This window comes from Nerophis ophidion, linkage group LG09 (genome assembly GCF_033978795.1).
Source record: "Nerophis ophidion isolate RoL-2023_Sa linkage group LG09, RoL_Noph_v1.0, whole genome shotgun sequence".
Lineage (NCBI taxonomy): Eukaryota > Metazoa > Chordata > Actinopteri > Syngnathiformes > Syngnathidae > Nerophis > Nerophis ophidion.
The window spans coordinates 18,694,721-18,720,641 of record NC_084619.1 but is presented as its reverse complement, the minus strand read 5'-3'; the positions used below and the strand labels follow the sequence as shown (position 1 = coordinate 18,720,641).

Genomic DNA, 25,921 nt, shown 5'->3' with positions numbered 1-25,921 from the left:
GTCAACCTCAGAGGTTTCACAGCAAAAGAAACTAAAACTTTATTTTTTTACATTTTTAAAAAGCGCTATTCGCTAATGATGTCCTGTCTTTTCTCATAATATTGATATTGTTTATCAAAAGCAGTGACAAAAAGCAGTGGCTGCTTTTATACTAATGGAGTTTATCATACTTCTGTTTCCAAAGCTCCTCATTCATCAGCAGTGGGGAAAATGGAACGATACGCATGTCCCAGTGCGTCACATACCATAGATGCCGGCGAGATCGGGGAAGCAAACCAGACCCGGCACCCTACAGAGAAAACTCATTTATCAGCAATCTCATGAGACTGTTGGAATATAATCTACTATAGCAAATTGGAGAGGAAAATAAGTCAATATTCTTGCGGCACAAAAAGGGGCCAAGACACCTGAATATGATCAAGAATAACTAAACCCTTTATCTAATTTTTATTTAGCTGAGTTGTGTATACCTTCCTCATGTTTGCTACATTGTTTATATTTATACATAATTCCTTAGTTGTGTTGCTGCAGATATTTTTCCTGAAAAAACACTGATAAAGAAGTGAAACAATGAGATGCTGCAAACATCACAGTGTTGCTGGACTTCTGTGTTGGTGCCAAGCAAAGGTTAGTGGGACAAGAGATCTAGGGTATATTCTGAGCGAAATATAGGCCAGATCACAGTGCACGCGTTGGGGGTGTAGCATGCGGAGTACAAGCTAAATTAACCGAACAACTGTTACAGACAGGGCTTTCGTTTCCTATTTTAGCTCCTCCTTGGAGACCGAGATACATTGACTGAGCTTCAAAACACCAATCATCCATTTTCTACCACTTATTCCCTTTGGGGTCGTGGGGGGCGCTGGTGCCTATCAATGCTCACAAATAGACTCTTTTAGCTCTGGGAGTGATTTCAAAGCACACATGCATGAGCTAGGATAAAAACACACATATGGCGATGGACAATTTTCCAAGGCTGTAAACAAGCCATAGGCATGCCATGTGGCCAGAGACAGAGTTCAGTAGGAGTGCAGAGCACCGAATAAGGTATTTGTTAAAAGGGGTTGTTTAAAGAGACGAGTGATGAATCAATGGTACACATGTAGTGTAGACCGTATGCATGCTGACATAGTTAATAGTAACAATGAGACAGACTGTTTATTACAGTGTTATGTTAAGACTGCACCTGTTGCTCCACTGAACATGCAGCTAGTGGTTATTAATAAAATAAATCCATTGTTTTCTTTTGTTTAAAGCTGTAAGAGCAGCTTACTTGCTCATTTAGACCGGCATATGTATTAAACTATCCCTCCATCGATCATGAAAGTACCGATATCGGCACCCATCCCTCGGTAGAAGTACTCTGAAGTGTTTAAGAACCTACTGTAAAAACACTAGTCAAAGATCCTGTATATGACAAAGGCACTCTACTGTTTTACATAACTACATCAAAAAACGTACTTAAATAACTTTTACTGGATATGACATTAGTGTATTTCTGTTTTTAGGAATCTATTGAAATGATTTAAAGGGGAACTCCACTTTTTTTTTTCCTATCATTCACAATCTTGTTAGACGTTTTTTTTTAGGATTTAAAATGTTCACAAGATGTGGCTAACATTGCAGCTACACTGCAAAAAGTCAGTGTTCATAAACAATAATAAAAAATACAAAAATGAGGGGTATTTTAGTTGAACTAAGCAAAATTATTTGCCAATAGAACAAGAAAATTTGGCTTGTCAAGAATTTCCAAAACAAGTAAAATTAGCTAACCTCAATGAACCCCAAAATAACCTTATAATAAGTACATTCTCACAAAAAATGTCATGTTCTGTGGTCACGTTTTGTTTTGTTATGTTCTGTTGGTTTAAGACTCTTTTTAGTTCCTGTTTACGGTATATTGTTTTGTCACCATGACGACCGATTAGTTCACCTGTACTCATTTGGACTCACGCACCTGATTTGTTTAGGATTCATGTACTTGTGTTAATCATGTCACTATCATTTAAGCTTGTAGTTGCCAGGCAGTCGAGCTGTTGTTGCTCCATGCTCTGTTCAGACTGCTTATGTATTGCTCTGCTCATTTCCTTCCAAGTAAGTTTTGTTTAATTATGTCACGTTTAGCGAGTATTTTGTTTCATAGCCATAGTTTCGCCTTTGTGGTAGTTTTTGTTTTTTAGCCAAGTTTGTTCTCCGCCTTGTGCGCGCCTTTTGTTTGCATATTTTTTTATAGATAAATTAAAATATGTCTTTATCTTCACGCCCTGTCCCATCACTTTCCTTTGTATTCTGTGAAAACAAACCACACCACAACCCCCGTTTTGACAAATAACTGTACTACTATATGAGTACGTATTTTCTATTGTTTCATTGAAAATATAACAGCAAAGTCCATTTGGCTGTCATCTGTTTTAATATGAGACACAATTGTGTCAAAGTCATGATTTTTTTTTCATGCTTGAAATAAGAAATTATTACTTCAAAAAAGTAGTTTTATACTTGTGAGTGTTGATGACACAGCTTTGCAACAGTTGATATTCTAGTTTCAAGCATGTTTTACTCAATATAGGTCATCACATCTCAGCAACAAGCTGTAATATCTTACTGAGATAATTTAGGACAAAAACCCTTAAAACAAGTAAAACACTCTAACATAATATCTGCTTAGTGCGAAGAATGATCTTATCAGACAAAAAATAAGCAAATATCACCCTTATTTGAGATATTTAATCTTACTTAGATTTCAGTTTTTGCAGTGTCGTTAGAGCCACCTATGTTGTCCCTTTAAAACAACTACTAAACCCTCCATCAACATCATATATACTGTATACACTGTAAGTATATCTATAATGTAGTAACAGAAACATTCATAGCAATAGGTAATATGTCAAATATTTACCATATTTTGGTCATTTTAAGCATTACGGGAATTTGTGGTACCATCATCGATGGAAGCTTCTTGTATCTGGCGAGGAGAACACTGCTCAAAGAAACTGCATCACAACAAAATACTAACAAATCCTGCAGGTTTGGTAAAAAACCTCTTTCCACTTGCCCAAAGTCAACTGGAAACGTCCCCAAGCAGCTTGATTAAATGAGAAATGTCCATTGAGTAAATCGCTATATTATTGATCATAATACACACAACACGTCATGCTTCTTAGTACAACTATATACACTGTCGAGCTAACTGTGTATAATGAAAACATGAAATGCGGGCTATTACTTTACATATGCTGTAATATGATTGTTCATGTTTTTCAGTCAGTACAAATGTCAAAAGTGATTCAGCTGCTGACGCAGAAGCTAGCTTTCCTCTAGCTATTGTTGTAGCAATGGGTCTCTGTGAGCAAGACGATGTGTTACTACGCTAGAAAAACAGTTTTCCAGTGTTCGCTCTTACAATAACAATGTCACTACAGCTGTGTTATTATGCAGGTTAAAGAGCGTAAATTAAGTGTTGTTGGCGGTTATGGGATGCATTTTAAAAATGATTTAGCGACAGAATGAATTGCTCCTATTGCTACCTAAAAACAGCAGATTATTACAAATTAAAATGCAAAAAAAACCAAAAAAACATCTGTTTTTATCTCTCCTAAGGATTGTAAACAAAAGGCCAAAAAAAAAAAGTGCAGTTTCATTTAAAACTGCTCCCAGATCTAAGGCCCCCGGGCCGCCAATTTCTCCCTGCCATATAGACCGCCTGTGATTTTTTTGTGACTGATTTGCATTAAGTGGTACAGTTTCAAAACATGCTTATTATGTCACAGCGATGATAATTTGACAAAAAATAGCACAGCTGTTGAAATATAATGTTTAACTTTCCATAAAGTTCCTGGTACATTTTCGTGATAACATGTCACTGATAGTGACGGGTGGTGTGGCTCGGTTGGTAGAGCATCCGTGCCAGCGACTTGAGGGTTCTGGGTTCCAAATGTAGCTTAAAAAAGATGGAGATAATGGGTTTCACTAAGGCTTCACGGTGGAAGAGGGGTTAGTGCGTCTGCCTCACAATACGAAGTTCCTGCAGTCCTGGGTTCAAATCCAGGCTCGGGATCTTTCTGTGTGGAGTTTGCATGTTCTCCCCGTGAATGCGTGGGTTCCCTCCGGGTACTCCGGCTTCCTCCCACTTCCAAAGACATGCACCTGGGGATAGGTTGATTGGCAACACTAAATTGGCCCTAGTGTGTGAATGTGAGTGTGAATGTTTTCCGTCTATCTGTGTTGGCCCTGCGATGAGGTGGCGACTTGTCCAGGGTGTACCCGATTGTAGCTGAGATAGGCGCCAGCGCCCCCCGCGACCCCGTAAGGGACACGCGGTAGAAAATGGATGGATGGAGGGTTTCACTATGTAAAGCACTTTGCGTATCGAGAGAAAAGGCGCTATATAAATAAAATTCACTTCACTTCATTGATAGTGTAGTGGTACACACAGTTTGTACGGGATCAATCACTGCCCAGTGACTGTATGGTTGCTATTGATTATCTATCCCACATCCCAAAACATGCATGTTAGGCTAATTTGAGATACATTTTTCCATATTATTAGTATGAGAATGGGATTTTTTGTTTGTCTATGTGTATTGTGATTGACTGGAATGTGACCAGACTTCGGTATACCCTGTCTCATCTCAAAAGTCAGCGAGAATGAAAATTGATGTATGAAAAACAAGTCAATGTTATCACCTAAAGAAGTCAGGTAATTGTCATACAAATGTTTTCACTTGCGGTTATATGACCTCATCTGCCAAGCCTTCAAGCAACTTGACATCCAATGTTTAGTCTGGCACAATACATTGAAACCCCACCATCACAGGAAAGTGATGTCAATAATTCCAAATCACTTAAAGCAGTGGTGACGAACTCAAATACAGAGTGGGTCAAAATTTTAAACTGAACAGAGACGCGGGCCAAGGTTGAACAAATTAACCTTTTAATAGGGACCCCAACAAGTTTTGCATTGAATATTTAACAAGCAAGGCTTACATAACTTTATAGTGACATACAGAATCGAGTTTCAAATAATAATGATAAAAAAAAATATCAATAATTATTGCTCAGTTGGCTACACTGATTTGCTTTAACACTAAATATGGAACAAGCAACGCTTATACAACTTAATAGTGCAAAATCAACTTTCAAAAAACAAACGAGAAACATCAATTGCATATTAAATACAATTTTAATAAAATATTGAATGCCTCTTTTCTATTTGCAGCCCTCTGAGGTAAATATCAACACTAACTTTTTCCACAGGCTAATAAATTTGAAAACAAATAGGGGGGGTTAAATTGTAGCATCCCAGAAGAGTTATTGCAGCAAGGGGTTCTGGGTATTTGTTCTGTTGTGTTTATGTTGTGTTACGGTGCGGATGTTCTCCCGAAATGTGTTTGTCGTTCTTGTTTGGTGTGGGTTCACAGTGTGGCGCATATTTGTAACAGTGTTAAAGTTGTTTATACGGCCACCCTCAGTGCGACATGTATGGCTGTTGACCAAGTATGCTTGCATTCACATACCTCTGTGTAGAAGCCGCATATATTATGTGACTGGGCCGGCACGCTGTTTGTATGAAGGAAAAGAGGACGTGACGACAGGTTGTAGAGGGCGCTAAAGGCAGTGCCTTTAAGGCACGCCCCCAATATTGTTGTCCGGGTGTAAATCGGGAGAATGTTTTTCGGGAGGGACACTGAAATTCGTGAGTCTCCCGGAAAATCGGGAGGGTTGGCAAGTATGACTACTAGCGGTGAGTGCGGTGTTACAGCGACACCGCCCCTGTTTAATACCGGCGGGCCAGCTCTAATGTTAATTTGATATTGCCTCAAGGGCCAAATTTGGCCCGCGGGTCAGAGTTTGACACCCATGACTTAAAGCAACTAATCACATAGAAACTATTCTGTATGAAGTTGTTGGTTGTCCTGACATATTGACTTACTGGCTCACACAGCACTTCTGGTCATTTTACATGACTTCCTAATTATTCATCAAACTGCAAAATCAATGTTTTTCCCCCCACCAAACAGGAGCAAAAGCAAGTTATTTTGTTGATTTAGTTTAATATAACCAAACGTGGTCCATCTGGACATCTGATATGCTGCACGTTCTTGCCAATAAAAACATGTTGAAAATGGTCAACATGAAAGACTTGCATCATTTCTGAAGAATCCTGCATACCTGCTTTTATATATTTAAAAAAAATAAAAAAAAGTGGTGATTTACCGAGCAGCCGGTTCAGACTTTCTTTTACACCTCACATGGTAGAAATCAATCATATCAGTTCCACTCATGTGCGTCACGCTGAACAGTGTATCATTATCATTACCTTTGGTTTAAATGGCCTATGCCACCAATCTATTTAGTTGCCAAACACAGCTGAAAGACAATCCGAGTAATTGCAAATAGATCCCTTTTTTTACTTAGATTAAAACCAACATCCACTAGCTCTCAGGCATGACCGCTACAGAAATCAACCCTGATGTGCAGCTATTCCACAAGAGTCAGCACCCCGCTGAGACGCTCATCTCGCTCCTGCATTTCCACTGTAGGTTTGACTCTAGAGGGGGTAACTAACCACACATGAGGATGCAACTGAGCAACCAGCTGGTTTTCATTAGCATACTGTTTGTGCTTGGTTGATGTGGTAAGACACACAAGAAAGATAAATGGTGCCACTTCCCGAAGGACAGATATCACCTCTGATAATGCAGATTCTTCAAAGTTTAGGACAAACACATGCGGGAAGATACTAAAAAGTCATGGCAGGTTGTAATTTTTGTCCCCTTAACCCCGTTCAATAACTCCACGAAAACTGTCTTGCACTGGGCACAACCCAAAAAGGATTTTTTTCCTGCTAAGACTGTGTCCTTTCAAATGCTACTCTTAATTTGTTGCCAATTATCGGACGTCCCTCCCACATGCCTATCTCTCATGATGTACCAATGAGAATTTCACCACATTATCTGTCAATGTTGGCATAAAATCGTTTTACTATGGAGATGGTCCGTCCAACAACAGCTGAGGGAGGCATGGTCTTATACAAAAGAGGCATTAATAAATGAATCAATGAACAGATTATCCATCCACTTTCTATGGCTTGGGGTCAATTAATGGATAAAGAATGGGTACATGATTTGGTTTGGGGGGTTTTTCTGTCTAAAATAAACTCCAGTGAATAAGAACTATTAAATGGATTATTTGGTAAAGAATACACAGTTATTCATACTCTGTCCAAACATTTAGTAAAAGTGAAATCTTACTTTGTAAACGAATAGCTGGAAATGACACAAGAAAGTGGCAAAACACTGTAAGAAGTTGTATTTATACTTGTTTTAATAGTTTTTGCTATTGTGAATGTTTGTTTCATGTGTTTTGACAATAAAGGTTGATATCCACTTAATTTGAATGCAAATATCACACTAAATATTCTCAAAAGTAGTAAAGCCAGTGTTGTAAATATATAGTTGATCAGTATGCTCATTTTGTTTTTCAAAAGTAGAGTAGCTTAACACATTTTGAGAAAAATAAAATTTTCAAACCGGCTAACCCAAATAGCAAAAAGTTAAGTGTTGTCTGTCTATCTGTGTTGGCCCTGCGATGAGGTGGCGACTTGTCCAGGGTGTACCCTGCCTTCCGCCCGATTGTAGCTGAGATAGGCGCCAGCGCCCCCCGCGACCCCGAAAGGGAATAAGCGGTAGAAAATGGATGGATGGATGGATACTGAATCAACATTGGAGATATGGTCAGGCTAAAGGTTGAGATCAGCATTGATGTCTGACGTTGAAAATAACACTTAAAGTGCTGGCGATGATCAACATTGAAATAACGTCGAATTTTCCACCAATTCTGTCAAGTAATCAACCTTGATTCAACTATGAAATACTCAATATTGAAATAAGATGGAATTTCCAACCAATTATGAAAATGAACCAACATTGATTCAGTTGAATACGTACACAGGTGTGTATATACAGTACAGGCCAAAAGTTCGGACACACCTTCTCAATGAATGTGTTTTCTTTATTTTCATGACTATTTACATTGTAGATTGTCACTGAAGGCATAAAGACTATGAATGAACACATGTGGAGTTATGTACTTAACAAAACAGGTGAAATAACTGAAAACATGTTTTATATTCTAGTTTCTTCAAAATAGCCACCCTTTGTTCTGATTACTTTTTCGCACACTCTTGGCATTCTCTCAATGAGCTTCAAGAGATACTCACAAGTGTGCTTGAAGCTCATCGAGAGAATGCCAAGAGTGTGCAAAGCAGTAATCAGTATTCAATTTTGAAGGAACTAGAATACAAAACACGTTTTCAGTTATTTCACCTATTTTGTTAAGTACATAACTCCTCATGTGTTCATTCATAGTTTTGATGCTTTCAGTGACAATCGACAATATCGACAATAATCGTAGCTGAGATAGGCACCAGCGCCCCCCACGACCCCAAAAGGAATAAGCGGTCAAAAATGTATATATCTATATCTATATATATATCTATATATATATATATATATATATATATATATATATATATGTATGTATATATATATATATATGTATGTATATATATATATGTATGTATGTATATATATATATATATATGTATGTATCCATCCATCCATTTTCTACCGCTTATTCCCTTTCGGGGTTGCGGGGGGCGCTGGCGCCTATCTCAGCTACAATCGGGCGGAAGCTATATATATATATATATATATATATATATATATATATATATATATATATATATATATATGTATATATATATATATATATATATATATATATATATTAGGAGTGTTGGAAAAAATCGATTCGAATACGAATCGAATCCGTTGTGCGATTCAGAATCGATTCTCATTTTTTAAAAATCGATTAAAAAAAAGAAATATATATTTATTTATTTATTTTTTAATCAATCCAACAAAACAATACACAGCAATACCATAACAATGCAATCCAATTCCAAAACCAAACCTGACCCAGCAACACTCAGAACTGCAATAAAGACACAAACACGACACAGAACAAGCCAAAAGTAGTGAAACAAAAATTAATATTATCAACAATAGTATCAATATTAGTTATAATTTCAGCATAGCAGTGATTAAAAATCCCTCATTGACGTTATCATTAGAAAATTATAAAAATAAAAAAAAGAACAATAGTGTCACAGTGGCTTACACTTGCATCGCATCTCATAAGCTTGACAACACACTGTGTCCAATGTTTTCACAAAGATAAAATAAGTCATGTTTTTGATTCGTTTAATAGTTAAAACAAATTTACATTATTGCAATCGGTTGATAAAACATTGTCCTTTACAATTATAAAAGTTAAAAAAAAAAAAAATCTACTACTCTGCTAGCATGTCAGCAGACTGGGGTAGATCCTGCTGAAATCTTATGTATTGAATGAATACAGAATCGTTTTGAAACGGAAAAATATCGTTTTTGAATCGAGAATCGAATCAAATCGAAAAAAAGCGATATATTATCGAATCGTGACCCCAAGAATCGATATTGAATCGAATCGTGGAACACCCAAGGATATATATATATATATATATATATATATATGTATATATATACATATATATATATATATACATAAATGGATCGCATTATACATTGAAACAATGTTAATATTAAAGGGCCATTTAAAAACTTGAGCAAACTTCAGTTATGTTCAAAGGCAAGATGAAAATATATTTGTACATTAAGCAAGTTAAGAGTCTGGGATAAGCAGAACGTCTTGTGCAACGTTCTTGTGTCATTCCCTATGAGATAATACGCATTCAACAAAAGTCACTGAAACTCCCACCTTGACAAAAGTGTAAATAATTGTTGACTTGATTATTTAAAAGATTTACTTAGCAGCCGCTGACATTAGAACCATGGGCAGCTTTGTATCGGAACTTAGCACAGAGTGCCATAGATTTGTTTCAAGTGTTATATTCGAGCTCCTACACTTCTGCAATTATATAGTAATACTGTAGGTGATGAAAACATCTTTATAAGCCATCATGCATTTCGTTAGGTTTGGTGAGGGCCTCAATTGCTTTAACTGCTGTACTGTACACAAGGCTCATTACTTTAGGAGTGGGTGACGGAGGAGAGGCATGGTGTTGTAACGAGAACCCCCCACCCACCCAGTAGGTACCTCAGCCTCCCGCAGAAAAAGCCCCAGGAGTGCTCAGTAAAAAACTGGTAGTGAAATTTACAAGCTCGCACAGTGGGCTTCCGTGTTAGAAGAAGGGAGACATGCATGGTGCCCTCAGGACGTGGACCCACCCTGTAGCTGCACTGCCTAATCACAGCGGAACACAATAATGGGACTATGTGACGACAACGGAGACTTTGTCTGAGAGACAAGCACTTGAGGCTAGTATCACACACCCCTATGACAGCATGATTTCATCAGCCTTTAAGCTCATGACTGTTTCATTAACCTCCTTGACTGGTGGTGGGAAGGGAGCGTAATGGCTTCCATCCAGCAGAAGTAGCCTCGGCACCTCCCTGATGTTTGTACCAAACATTGTAAACAGCTTAGCAAGGAAACTATGCACTTGACCTTCCTCGCAAGCATACAAACAAACTAAATAAAATAAAAACAAACTTCCAAAGCAAATATACTTTGATGTGACATTGCATGAGGAGAGTGTTTCCGGCATGGGATTTGGGGGAGGAAGACCAGTAAGACAGTCCAGACTTACTTTGACGTAGGCTGTGTAGCGTTGGCACTCCTCCTTGTTGATGTCCAGGCTGAGCTGTTGGCTCTTCTGGCTGATCTGAGAGCCGCTCTGAATAAAGTAGACGCGGGACGGCAGGCTCTTTTGTCTCTTATCCACATCAGCCGTCAGGTTGTACAGCAACTCTGAATACGACACATAGACACTGCATCAACAGAAGGCAACTTTGGGCATATGGATATTGTAACTGTCCTTGTGTTAAGTAAATACAACTATAGTAATATTACAAAACCCAAAACCAGTGAAGTTGGCATGTTGAGTAAATCGGAAATAAACTTACATTCAATTGAATACACTGCAAAGACAAGATATTCAATGTTCGAACTGAGAAACACATTTTTTTTTGCAAATAATCATTAACTTAGAATTTAATGGCACAGAGGCATTTTAACCACTGTGTTACATGGCCTTTCCTTTTAACAACACGTTTGGGAATTCTTTCCCATTCTTGCTCGATGTACAGCTTAAATTCTCCGGGGTCACACATTCGCTCGTTGAGAAATGCTGTTCTTTTAAACTGTTCGACAATTTTCTCACGCAGTTGTTCACAAAGTGGTGACCCTTGCTCCATCCTTGTTTGTGAATGACTGAGCATTACATGGAAGCTGCTTTTATACCCAATAATGTCACCCACCTGTTCCCAATTAGCCTGTCCACCTGCGGGATGTTCCAAATAAGTGTTTAATGAGCGTTCCTCAACAGTGCCAGCTTTTTTGAAACATGTTGCAGGCATCAAATTTCAAATGAGCAAATATTTGCAAAAATTAACAAAGATTTCTAACTTGAACGTTAATTATCTTGTCTTTGCAGTCTATTCAATTGAATATAGGTTGAAAAGATTTGCACGGAGGTGGCGACTTGTCCAGGGTGTACGCCGCCTTCCGCCCGATTGTAGCTGAGATAAGCGCCAGCGCCCCCCGCGACCCCGAAAGGGAATAAGCGGTAGAAAATGGATGGATGGATGTATTCATTTTTATTTACAATTTACACAACGTGCCAACTTTACTGGTTTTGTTTTTTTTAGATAGTGTTGTCTTGATGTAAATAAACAGTTCACATCAAATACAGGCACTAAATCAAAACTGAACATTGAGACCTGCAGTGCAAACAATGGCCAAGTGGTTAGAGTGTCCGCCCTGAGATTGGTAGGTCGTGAGTTCAAATCCCGGCCGAGTCACACCAAAGACTATAAAAATGGGACCCATTACCTCCCTGCTTGGCACTCAATATCAAGGGGTTGGAATTGGGAGTTAAATCACCATAAATGATTCCCGGATGCGGCACCGCTGCTGCCCACTGCTCCCCTCACCTCCCAGGGAGTGATCAAGGGCGATGGGTCAAATGCAGAGAATAATTTCCCCACATCTCGTATGTGTGTGACAATCATTGGTACTTTAACTTTAACAAATGATAAATCATTTTAAAAAATCAAGAAACGTTTATTAAATTGTTGTTGTTTTTTATTGCTTTTAACAAATTCAATAAAGCAAGGATTTTTGGGCTGTGCCTTAGTCTATGCCTCGCCTCTCCAGAATGTCTAATAACTGCAATAAAAACAAAAAGCCAGAAATCTTAGGTGGTTAATAAAAATGAGCTATTTTTAGTCTGAGTTGACTGAGAGAGAAGTTGTAATGGAACGTAAGGTGAGAAGATGATGAAAATCATTGTAAAAGGAAACCAATCCTCCAGCCTGTAAGGCTGAGCATGCCTTTATAACACCGTTGTGGCGTATTAGCATCGGAGAAAATGACCTCGAGAAAGAGAGAAATAATCAAAAGTGTGGTGAAGTCAAGTGTAAGTGGTGTTTCTGAGAAAACTATACACATGCTTCTTGTCAGTCAAACTCCAGCACCATGAATGAATCAGCCTCAGTTTGTAGTAATTACTGTGAGAGGGTGTTACACTGGTAAAACACAGGGGAGGGGTGACAAACACACTCCTCTAGGACCGAACCTTTCTGTTTCCTCCAGTCCAAGAGAGGCAGAGTCATCAGCTCACTACAGAGGAGGCAACGAACGTCAGCAAAACACATGGCGCTGGACTTTCCACACAGTTTGCCAAGCGGCCGAACAGAGACGTCTTATTCCTAAAGCTTGGACGCAGTCATGATGTAAGCGTGCCTTTACTCCCCTTGGGGTCGGAGGCTGACCACACCCAAACGCAGGAACAGGACAACACCTCTGCGCTCCGTAGGCCAAAGGCTAAACACACAGACGGTCTCCCTGTCCAGGCAGAATTGCTCAATGGGATTCCACTTTAAAAAGTGACTCTTTTCAGATGAGCAGCAAAAGGTCAAGAAGTAAGAATTTCACTTGAGCAACAGCACTGGGAAATTGCCAAATGACAATTTTGATTTCGAAAAGTTATTTTGGCCCTAGTGTGTGAATGTGAGTGTGAATGTTGTCTGTCTATCTGTGTTGGCCCTGCGATGAGGTGGCGACTTGTCCAGGGTGTACCCCGCCTTCCGCCCGATTGTAGCTGAGATAGGCGCCAGTGCCCCCCGTGACCCCGAAAGGGAATAAGCGGTAGAAAATGGATGGATGGAAGTTATTTTTTCACGATGTGTTGCATGAAAGAATGGAATTACAAGGGACCTATGATAATTTTAATCCACATTTTAAACACTTCTCTGTGGTCTAGATAATAAATATTTAATTTGTATTGGTGTACATTTTGTTCCATCTGCTACTTTTATAACCTACCGTATTTTTCGGACTATAAGTCGCAGTTTTTTTCATAGTTTGGCCGGGGGTGCGACTTATACGCAGGAGCGATTTATGTGTGAAATTATTTACACATTACCGTGAAATATCAAATAATATTATTTAGCTCATTCACGTAAGAGACTAGGTGTATAAGATTTCATCGGATTTAGCAATTAGGAGTGACAGATTGTTTGGTAAACGTATAGCATGTTCTATATGTTATAGTTATTTGAATGACTCTTACCATAATGTGTTACGTTAACATACCAGGCATGTTCTCAGTTGTTTATTTATGCGTCATATAACGTACACTTATTCAGCCTGTTGTTCACTATTCTTTATTATATATGTGCCGGCAAGAAATCTGCATTCAAAAGACTCCAGCTTATTAGTGATTCCCAAAAAAAGTCTGCGGGCTATAGCGTGTTTTCTGTTCAGGCTCCAGTACTCTGGAATGCCCTCCCGGTAACAGTTGGAGATGCTACCTCAGTAGAAGCATTTAAGTCTCATCTTAAAACTTATTTGTATACTCTAGCCTTTAAATAGACACCCTTTTTAGACCAGCTGATCTGCCGTTTCTTTTCTTTTTCTCCTCTGTCCCCCCCTCCTTTGTGGAGGGGGTTCGGTCCGGTGGCAATGGATGAAGTACTGGCTATCCAAAATCGGGACCCAGGATGCATCGCTCGTCCAGAGTCGGGACCCAAGAGGAACCGCTCGCCTGTGCATCAGTTGGGGACATCTCTGCGCTGCTGATCCGACTCCGCTTGGGATGGTTCCCTGCTGGCTCCACTTTGGATGGGACTCTCGTTACTATATTGGATCCACTTTGGACTTAATTCTCACGGTTACGTTAGATCCACTATGGATTGGACTTTCACAATATCATGTTAGTTCCGCTCGACATCCATTGCTTTCGGCCCCCTTATGTGGTCTTCTCCAAGGTTTCTCATAGTCATCATGGTCGACGTCCCACTGGGGAGAGTTTTTCCTTGCCCGTATGTGGGCCCTACCGAGGATGTCGTTGTGGTTTGTGCAGCCCTTTGAGGCACTTGTGATTTAGGGCTATATAAATAAACATTGATTGCGCCCCCCGCGACCCCGAAAGGGAATAAGCGGTAGAAAATGGATGGATGGATGGATGTTGATGGCCCTGCGATGAGGTGGCGAAATGTCCAGGGTGTACCCCGCCTTCCGCCCAATTGTAGCTGAGATAGGCGCCAGCGCCCCCCTCGACCCCAAAAGGGAATAAGCGGTAGAAAATGGATGGTTGGATGATTGATTGAATATTTATTTTAAATTGCCTTTCAAATGTCTATTCTTGGTGTTGGGTTTTATCAAATACACTTCCACAAAAAATGTGACTTATACTCCAGTGCGACTTATATATGTTTTTTTTTCCTTCTTTATTATGCATTTTTGGCAGGTGCGACTTATACCCTGGAGCGATTTATACTCCGAAAAATACGGTACTTTCTGCAAGGTGTTCGTTTCTGAAAGCATTCTCGGATTGCAAATTAAACCACAATCCACCTTCTCCGAAAATAATAATAATTTAGCTTTGAAAAATGTACACCGTTAAAATATACATCTTAAAGACCAAAATAAACTTCATAAACATTATATAGATTCACCCAGTCACAACATCAGATACACCTCTGATTGACACAGAGCTACATTAAAAAAGCTGCTTTTACCAGCATTTATGTCACTGCATGCCACATGTTGGCGTTATTAATTAAGCGCATACCATGTCTAGATGAAAATAGTACTTTATCCAACCTTTTTTCTGTTTCCTCAAACTCACCTGGCCTCATACTCGGGCTAGTAGCTTTACTTGTCCATATATGTACGTCCACCTTACTGTGTTGTCACAACTTAGCAAGACTGCAAAAGCTAGCGAGCAGAGCCATCCATAAAACAGTGTGCAAGCTCACACTCAAAAGCATGAACATTATGACATAATGCTTTGACATAGTTTGACAAAATTTTCCAACATTGTAACATTTGTATGTCAGAAAAGACAGAGATATCATCATAGGTCCATTTCAAAATATCAGTAACAAGTGTATACAATGTCTCATACCATTTTTTTTCGCGGTATATTTCTTTCATGGATCAATACTATCAAAATTAAACTTGGCTATACTTCAGATTCCACACACAGACATTATTAAATAGCTATTAAGCTGGCAACACAAATGAGTACAAAGATAATTATGCCTAGCGGTGGGAGTATCATGGTTTTTGATTGACTGATTGATTGAAACTTTTATTAGTAGATTGCACAGTACAGTACATATTCCATACAATTGACCACTAAATGGTAACACCCGAATACGTTTTTCAACTTGTTTAAGTCGGGGTCCACGTTAATCAATTCATGGTAAATGCAAGATCTGGGGATGCACAAGTGCTGCAGTTCATTTTGGGAAACAGTAATTCAGACCTGAACCCAATTGAGTCCCTGTCAGGTAGGCTGAAGGGGAACCAAGGTAGAGTAGTGCGAATGGAAAAGGATTCCGGAAACAACAACGGCAGCTTTGGTGAATTCCATGTCCAAGAAAATGAATTAAAGTACCAGCATTGTGGGAAAAAAAGTTGCCTCGATATTAAAGCTATTATCATATAAATTTGATTTATGACATCCTAACGACTTACAAAGTTTGCGAGTAAATAGAAATGATCAAAATAGTATTAATCTCATGGAGATTCTCGAACCATTTTGAGAGATAATGAGGAATCCAGTCACGTGACCGCATGACGTAGAGTTAGGAACTAAATATCCCTTCCAGTCACCAACAATGCTAATCAAGCAGACTTTGTGAGAGCCAACAACAACTTTTTTGGGAGAAATTATGATCCAGGACATAAAATTTTTGAGGCCGAACACAAAGAGGATGAGCAATACGTTTTAGAAAGCCAACTGCTACCCGGCAGAGACAGCTTCATTATGACACTAGCATCCGCAGCGTTGCTAGGTGCTAAACATACAGAGTAACCATAATAAATTAGAATGCAAAAATATACTTACTGTAATATTTCAACTCTCGCTGGGATGTAGACCGACGGGACGCTCACATAATCCCGTTTGGATAAGGAATTCATCATAATTCTCACTAAGGATTAAAAAAAAGTTCTTGCTGGAAGCAACTTTTGGGGTCTTTTTTGCTATCTTGCGGGGATCCAAAAGCCGACCAGCCTCTCGGTCCACGGCCATATTTGCTCACAACCAGTTGAGAGATGCTTGAATTATAATCTATTATAATAATTTACTTTTAGCATGTTTGAGAAGAAGCAGAAGCAGCTGTCGGCTTATAGTGTGTCAACAACAACAGCGTTAACTAGCATTAGCTCACTGCTATCAATGCGCCGCTGAAATTGTCAGCGTTGGCGCCTAAATTAACAATATCACTTATATTTGGTACATTTTCAGGTCACGACATTTAAACAGAATATTGTTGGCGGTTACTGGATATTTTAAAGAGGTTATAATTGGTGCAATAGAGGACTCTCCATCTGTTGACCCAATTTTTAGCTATTTATTTACAATTGTAAATGTATAAAAAAGCCAAGCATATTTGTTCTTGACTTACATAAGGATTGTGGATGATAAACAGCACATCTCCTTACAATTTCAAGTATGACTGGTCTGATAACATGGTCGGAGCGCAGAAGTACATTAATGTCAATATCCGAAAATAGCCAAGGGTATTCATAGCGGGATATTCAAAATGGCCGACTGAATTTGTGGCATTTTGTGATGTTTGAATGGTGTTTTCGCGTACTTTGCGGATTGTGAATACAATTGCTATGGATACCAAAAGCGCCTTATTGCAGTGAAACTTTCCAAGGGACACGTAACCAAATATTAACATTGCTGTATGTATACTTTTGACCCAGCAGATTTGTCACATTTTCAGTAGACTCATAATAAATTCATAAAAGAACCAAACTTCATGAATGTTTTTTGGGACCAACAAGAATGTGCTCCAATCACTCTATCACAAAAAAAAAAAAAGTTGTTAAAATGATTGGAAACTCAAGATAAATACAATGGAACACAATTAAGCATATAAAGTCAATTTGTTTTTTCCACTCTACTGGTACTTGAAGGCTTGAGAACAATGGCTGTCATACTTTAAATTGACACAATTTGGACATGTTTACTGTGAGGTGTACTGACTTGTGTTGCCAGCTATTTAGCCGACAATGGTATGCGACTTGTTTTAGTAAATCTATGCTGTTGTGCAAACTGTACAATGATTACTCTAAGGCATTGGTGTCAAACTCTGGCCCGCCGTGTAATTTAATTTGGCCCTTGAGGCAATATCAATTTAGCATTAGAGCTGGCCCGCCGGTGTTATACAGCGTCGGTGCCGCTGTAACACCGCATTCACCGCTAATACTCATACTTGCCAACCCCCCTAATTTTCCCGGTGGACTCCCGAAGTTCAGTGCCCCTCCCAAAAATCTCCCGCGGCAACCATTCTCCCGAATTTTTTACCGATTTCCACCTGGGCAACTATATTGGAGGAGTGCATTTAAGGCACTGCCTTTAGCGTTCTCTACAACCTGTCGTCACGTCCGCTTTTCCTCCATACTAACAGCGTGTCACATAATATTTGTGGCTTTTACACACACACACACACACACACACACACACACACACACACGCACGCACAAGTGAATGCAATGCATACTTGGTCAACAGCCATACAGGTCACACTGAGGGTGGCTGTATAAACAACTTTAACACTGTTACAAATATGCGCCACAGAACAAATACCCAGAATCTCTTGCAGCACTAACTCTTTTGGGAAATTTCCAGCAAACTGACCAATAATTAACGTTTTATTCATGCATTTTCTCTTGCTACTTCAAGGCTTGAATGTTTGGTTCATTCATTATTGTTATTTTATTTTCAAATTTATTATTAGCCTGTGGAATTTTTTTTAATATTTACTTCAGAAGATTGCAAATAGAAAAAAAGGCATAACATTTTTATTTAAATTTTATTTGATATGCCATTGATATTTGTTTTAACTATTACTGTTATTATTTGAATCTGGATTTTGCATGTCACTAAAGTTATATAACCCTTGCTTGTTGAATATTTAATGCAAAACTTGTTTGGGTCCCTATTAAAAAATTAATTTGTTCAACCTTGGACCGCGGCTTTGTTCCGTTTAAAATTTTGGCCCACTCTGTATTTGAGTTTGACACCCCTGCTCTAAGGTATATCTACATTTTCTTTCTATGCTACTATTTCTGAGAAGTTATAATAAAACTCCTGCTAAGATTTGGTCACTTTTGTGAAATACTGTATGAATGTCACAGCACTTGATTTTTTTTCCCCTCTCACCTATTTGTCCTGGAAGTTGACGCCCACGGAAGCGCATGCAGACCGTGACGTTGAAGCAGTTTATGTTCTGGAGAGCCTCATGACACTGAGGCACAGAGATGTTGATGGACGCAGGCAAGAAGATGGAGACATCCACCGTAATGACAGGCCGGGACCTTCCACCACATTGCACAGGAATAAAATGTGGATTAGGGAACATGATCAGTAAGTAGACAAAACGCTGCTTCATTTACAGGTCAGGAGTGAAACTCAAGGCTCTAGGGCCATAGCTGGCCCGCCACTTCATTTTATATGGCCCACGAAAGCCTGGAGTTTGTATATGTCAATAAAGTATTTTATCTTGGATACCTTTTAAACGTCAATATCTAATAATGAAACCGATATATTCCAAACATTTATTTGATTTCAAAGTTATCCATCAAATTGTACACTGTAAAAATGACAATAAAAAAAAAAAAAGGAAGCTCATTCAATTTACTTAGAATTTTAACGTGAAAACAACTGGTACTCTTTCTTTACTTAGAGTAACATGCTGTAAAATCCAAATTTTAAGGTAAAAAAAAACCTGTCAACTATGCTGCCAGTTTTGTACCACAAAATCTACAGATATGGTTTCAATGTAAAAATGTATATATATATATATACAGTATATATACAATATATATATATATATATATGTATATATATATATATATATATATATATATATATATATATATATATATATATAAAATTAAAATCATATTAAAAATTTGGTCCTGAATTAAGTATTTTCAAGCATTAAAACGGTTAAATAAAATAAAAAATATCAATACTACAGTAGCATTAGCCACAAAAAGAGACAAAACCAATCAGAGCGATCGGTTCAGTATTGTGGCCACTGATTGTCTCAGCTTTAAGCAGCATTACTATATTGCAGGGGTGTCAAACTGGTTCTGATTGAGGGCCACATTACAGTAATGCCTGCCCTCAGAGGGCCATTTGTAATTCTACATGCATATAAATATATAATATATGTAAGGATTCACCTCATGATAACATTACACACTTGTCTATGAGTTTCAATGCAGTCGTTCCTCTTTTATCGCTGTGAATTGGTACCAGACATCACCGCGATAATTTAATTTCCGCTAAGTAGGAATCATTTTTTATAAATCAATTTTTTTCATATTTTGAGCATAAAAAAAACTTGTTTACAACCTTCTAAATATGTTTATAACATCACGAGAGCCCTTTTAGACATGAAATAACATCCTTTACAGTGTGTTATAAATTGCAGGGTCACCGTTACTCACCTCAGAAGCACAACACTGTCTGCCATAAAAGCTCCAATTGTGACATCTGCAACAAAAACATGTCATACGGAATTGACTCTTCATCGTATGACTTTATAATATACACCTGCAATTGTTCAACAAAAAAATCATTGAGAGTCAATCTGGTTCAGATTGAATGAGAGCTCAGGAATGTTGTAAACAAACTGCCTCTGTCACGAGCATGCTGAGATTGCAAGAGAACGAGGGTCACAACTCATGACTTTAAAGACAAATATTTAATGTTCTCCTCTGCTCGGTGAAGTTTTCGGTTTCAATTTTATGATGTGGTCGGGGAAACCGATCAAACCTCAATCCCATCTGATAAGACCCTACCTGTGTATCCGTTGCCGTCCATGTCCACACTGCCAGATATGGACTGGCCGAACATCTGGAGACCAGGACTGACACTGCGCCCAGTTATTTTCTGTAACACAAGATACCACACAGTAAAAAGTACAGTTTAAGCTAACAAGGAGAGAGAACGACGAGAGAGAACACTGTGAGACTTCCACTTTGCTGTGTGTTTGTTTTTCCACAGTGACAGATTTAAAAGCATTTGGGGGTCGAGTCAGAGAGCAGTCATGGATACAGAATCATTAGCAAAACATGTCAAAATGAGGAATGAAGTGTCCTTAAAGTGGCCTTTTACATGCAACAAGCAAAAAAAAAAAAAGATTCAAGACAGGAAAAAACAAAACATGTTTAGTTAAAAAATGTGAAGTTTCTTTTTTCCACTTGATCCCTTTTTTTTTGTCCTAAGTTCATTAAATAATTCAAGCATTACGTTTCACAGGATTGTGAAGCACAGGCTGCTAAAGACGATACATGAAAAACCGGAAATTCTTTATTATGGGACAATGTTAGCCTTATTTTATTGGTTTTTTCTTATCCTAAAATACAATGTCTTAATAACAGTTTGGCCTAATAACAATAATAATAAGAACCGATGTGGTCTCTATTAGCAGTGCTAAGCAAATTAGCTATGGTTAACTACCCCCCTCCAAACATATATATATATATATATATATATATATATATATATATATATGTATATGTATATGTATATGTATATGTATATGTATATATATATATATGTATATGTATATATATATATATATATATATATATATATATATATATATATATATATATATGCCATCCATTTTCTACCGCTTATTCCCTTTTGGGGTCGCGGGGGGCGCTGGCGCCTATCTCAGCTACAATCGGGCGGAAGGCGGGGTACACCCTGGACATAAGCATATATATATATATATATATATATATATGCCATCCATTTTCTACCGCTTATTCCCTTTTGGGGTAGCGGGGGGCGCTGGCGCCTATCTCAGCTACAATCGGGCGGAAGGCGGGGTACACCCTGGACATAAGCATATATATATATATATATATATATATATATATATATATATATATATATATATATATATATATATATATCTATATATATATAGATATATATATATATCACTGGTATAATTTGTAATTCATAAAAGTACACTGCAAAAAAGATTGGACAAAATATAAAATAAAAAAACTAGATTTTAGGAAACTATTGAAATTATCTGTGCATGCAGCTAGTTAATTTTACTTGATAGAACTTTCCTCCAGCAGGTCTTATCTTTGTCCATGTGGTGTCAGATGAAACAAAAATTGAGCTGTTTGCCCACAATACCCAGCAATATGTTTGGAGGAGAAAAGGAGAGGCCTTTGTTCCCAGGAACACTATGCTTACCGTCAAGCATGGTGGTGGTGGTATTATGCTCTGGGCCTGTTTTGCTGCCAATGGAACTAGTGCTTTATAGAGGGTAAATTGGACATTGAAAAAGGAGGATTACCTCCAAATTCTTCAAGACAACCTTAAATTATAAGCCCGGACGTTGGGTCTTGGGCGCAGTTGGGTGTATCAACAGGACAATGACGCTAAACCCGTCAAAAGTGGTAAAGGGATCGCTAAATCAGGCTAGAATTATGGTTTTGGAATGGCCTTCCCAAAGTGCTGGCATAAACGTGTGGACAATGCTGAAGAAACAAGTCCATGTCAGAAAACCAACAAATTTAGCTGAACTGCACCAATTTTGTCAAGAAGAGTGGTCAAAAATACAACCACAAGCTTGTCAGAAGCTTGTGGATGGCTTCCAAAAGCGCCTTATTGCAGTGAACCTTGCCAAGGGACATGTAACCAAATATTAACATTGCTGTATGTATACTTTTGATCCAGCAGATGTGGTCCCATTTCCAGTAGACCCATAATAAATTCATAAAAGAACCAAACTTCATGAACGTTAATTGTGACCAACAAAAAGAGTTGTAGAAATTATTGGAAACTCAAGACAGCCATGACATTATACTCTTTATAAATGTATGTAAACTTTTGACCACGACTGTAGTTTTGGGGGAAAAAAGCATAATTTAACTTGCAATTCTTAAGTTATGCATCCTTGGGATGTTGCAGAATCTTTAAACAAGATTTTCTATGTGAGGAAAACCAGAATATCTTATTTGAATAGTTATTTTTTTCAATGTTAACTATTCTAAACTAGAATAGACACAAATAAATATTCATGCTAAAATAAAGATTAAGATGTAAATTAAACGACTACAAATTAGTAAATTGCTCTTAAAAGTAGGGAAATAAAAAAAAAAGTAACCTTTTGGCAAGTTGCAAATGTAGTGTAATTACTGAAGTTACTAGGAAATATAATTAATTATTGCCCTACTTTTTTGAAAAATCTTCAAATATCTCGGATTAAACAAGAATTCCATGAGATGAGGGTTACTCCCACGTGAGCCACTTCCATCTGGAAAACACCAGTTTTAAGTCTGTGTTCCTTTTCAGAGTTCCAATGTCCTTAAACGCACCTCCCATGAGAGGGAAGGTGAAAGGTGTTGTGTGGGTGTGTGGAGGACAGAGAGACACACATTGAATAAGAGAAGTGATGGAATAAAGGTAAAGCTAACAAATTGCTTCAGATTTTGTGTGGCTTTGCCTGGAATCTACAATAATTACACGCTACATTTCACTTGGGGTAGTGGCGTTTAAACTGGTAATAACTGTAGTATTTTCCAAGATGGCGCTGTTGTAGTGGCTGCTGTTGGCGGGAGCTCTGTGCTCTTGTGCCATCCTTTTGTGTTTCCCTCTTGCTTTTATGTGTTATTATATTTTCTTGCCTTTGGGACTGTGTGACAAGGGGTGGCACTTTCGTGACCTCTGTGGTGGTTTTTTTGTGGACTTCTGGATCTGCCTCCTGGGAGCCTTTTGGCCATGGAGACCAGCTGCTGGGTGTCTGCCACACCAGAGTCGGTTTGGAGGGACTGGAGGAGATGCGGATGAGGGGACAGGGCTGCGGAGCTAGCACTGAGCGCTGGGACGGAGAGGCTTCGCGGTGTCTTGGCTGGGTGAGCAGGTGTCGGACACCTCAGTCACCTTGGACGTATCCTCGCTCATCCATGCGGATTGGACACTGGCTGAGAGTGGAGTCGGCTGTCTTGGTTGCTTTGTTGGGTCTGCTCCTGTCTCTGGCCATGCTCCCTCCACCCCAGCGGACAATGGCGTGGAACACCGCAGAGGCCACCACAGTGGATATGTTTCCTTTACTTTTTATTCATAGTTGTATGTAGAAGTGTCTGGTTGTATCTGCTGCTTTAATGTCTTTAATGTCCTTTGAGTTCTTTGATGTTTCCCTCTTACACACATGTAAGACGGATGTGTTCTATGGTTATGAGTTGTTTTTTTTCCCTTGGCCTCAGTCTGCACCCCCTCTCCAGGGCCCAGGCTAAGACTGATTTTTTAATTTTATTTTAATCTTCTATTTTTTTCTCCCCCCCCCCTCGTTTACCTGTATGTCATCTTTTTTGTAAGGGGCGCTGGAAGCCGGCAGACCCGTCAGCGATCCGGTTCTGTCTCCCTGTAATGTTTGTCTGATTTTGAATGGGATTGTGCTGAAAATTTTAATTTTCCTGAAGGAACTCTCCTGATGGAATAAATAAAGTACTATCTAATCTATCTAATCTAATCTAGTAGTAATTATTCCAAACACTGCAAATTAGCGCTTGGTCAAAAACAATGACATTAACAGGCGTGGCTGTAGGCAACCTACTGTCGTATTTTTGATTAAATCTGCAGGACAGCAGTAGCTGCATTTGAAGTATTATGAGTGGTCAGCATCCAGCAGCTGAATCTATCTGTTGTTTACGCTACTCAGCTGTTGGTGTGAAAATCATGTATGTCAGACTTGTTGTACTGTTGTTTACAGTGTGTTCATCAGTACTGCGTGGGTTAATGTTGGCTCGGCAGTTTCCCCCTTACCACTAGTACTGCATTGGTTCTGTTGCTGCAGAGTTGTGCAATAGACGGTGGAGCTTCAACTTACGAGTACATTGTGTTCCATGACAGAGCTCGTGACTCAGAACACTCAAAACTTAAAGCAGCCTTGCCCATTGAAATGAACTGAAATCAATTTAATATGTGCTTAGTCTTCCCAAAAGACCACCGTTTTAATATACGACATGCCTTCTAAGAATAAAAAACCTAACTTTTGGACAAAAAATATTTTTTTTCAAAAACAACTGTAGTAGTTTTATGAAAATATCAAGTAATATTGTTAAATGTTTACCTTTGAGGACTGGACTGATGCTGTGACTCCTTGGACTGCTTGTCCGTCAATTGCTGCCAATTGTGCTTATTATGAGGGACTTGATTTCATAAAGCAGGTTGTGTGTTTCTTTCTTGACATCTGGCAACACTGTCTCCTTAGCGTGTTCATCATGATTATTGTTCTGTGGACTTTGCGAGCACTTGTAGTTTGAACAGTCTCTTAAACTGAATCATATTGGTGCTTTGTTTGATTTCTTTGGTTAATCCATTCCATAATTTAATTCCACATACAGATATGCTAAAGGTTGTACGAACATACCAATGTTTTAAATGACTATGTAGGACATATTTGTAATTGTTGGTTTATTTGATTTATTATTCCGCTTCTCCGTACAGACATTCTAAGGTGCGATGGTTGGAGAGCAGGATCTCTAAAACGCGCAGGTCAATGGTCGAATCAAAACGTATGTTTGTTTATAGGGCAAATAAAGCAGGAACAATGTGTAACAACAATTGCACTTTTTAGTATTCAAACAAATTACAACCATTGGTGAAAATGCCCAATAGTCAAGGTATGCTCGCAACTTAAAGCAAAAAAAAAAGGCTGAACGAAAGCTCATATCTCAAATTACTTGTTATTTTAAAGGCCTACTGAAACCCACTACTACCGACCACGCAGTCTGATAGTTTATATATCAATGATGAAATATTAACATGGCAACACAAGCCAATACGGCCTTTTTAGTCCTCTTGGAGCTCACAGTGCCTTGGGAGGACCGTATGGAGGAGGCCAATGAGAGGAAGAGTGCAAAGTACTCTCAGCTTGTGGAGGAGTGTCGGAGCAATGGGTGGCGAGCGATGTGCCGGCCGGTTGAAGTGGGGTGTCGAGGGTTTGTGGGCAAATCTCTCTGCAGGGCCTACAGAATGCTTGGCATCACAGGGGCCAGCCAGCAAAGGGCCATGAAGTTAGTCACAGATGCAGCAGAAGTGGCATCAAGGTGGCTGTGGATCAGGAGGGGAGAGGCGTGGCATGTAGGGCAGTAGCGCTACCTGGACACAGGCTGGGGCCTGATCAACCCTGGCTGGGTCGCCTAGGGGAGGGGGTCTGATTGTTGAAAGACCCGAAACCCCCTGTGATCCTAGGTTACATCACTGAGGATGTGTCCAGTTGCA

General features: G+C 38.8%; 1 protein-coding gene across 1 annotated transcript in view; it reads right to left on the bottom strand.

Moving 5' to 3' along the window:
- The window catches only part of itga9 (integrin, alpha 9), a 143,296-nt gene that overhangs the window by 79,079 nt on the left and 38,296 nt on the right, over nt 1-25,921 (bottom strand). Inside the window, exons 12-15 of the mRNA XM_061910478.1 lie at nt 20,467-20,557; nt 20,113-20,158; nt 18,818-18,972; nt 10,715-10,875 (exon numbers count right to left, since the gene is read on the bottom strand). Coding sequence (XP_061766462.1) covers nt 10,715-10,875; nt 18,818-18,972; nt 20,113-20,158; nt 20,467-20,557 — 453 coding nt within the window. The remainder of the gene's footprint in view (nt 1-10,714; nt 10,876-18,817; nt 18,973-20,112; nt 20,159-20,466; nt 20,558-25,921) is intronic.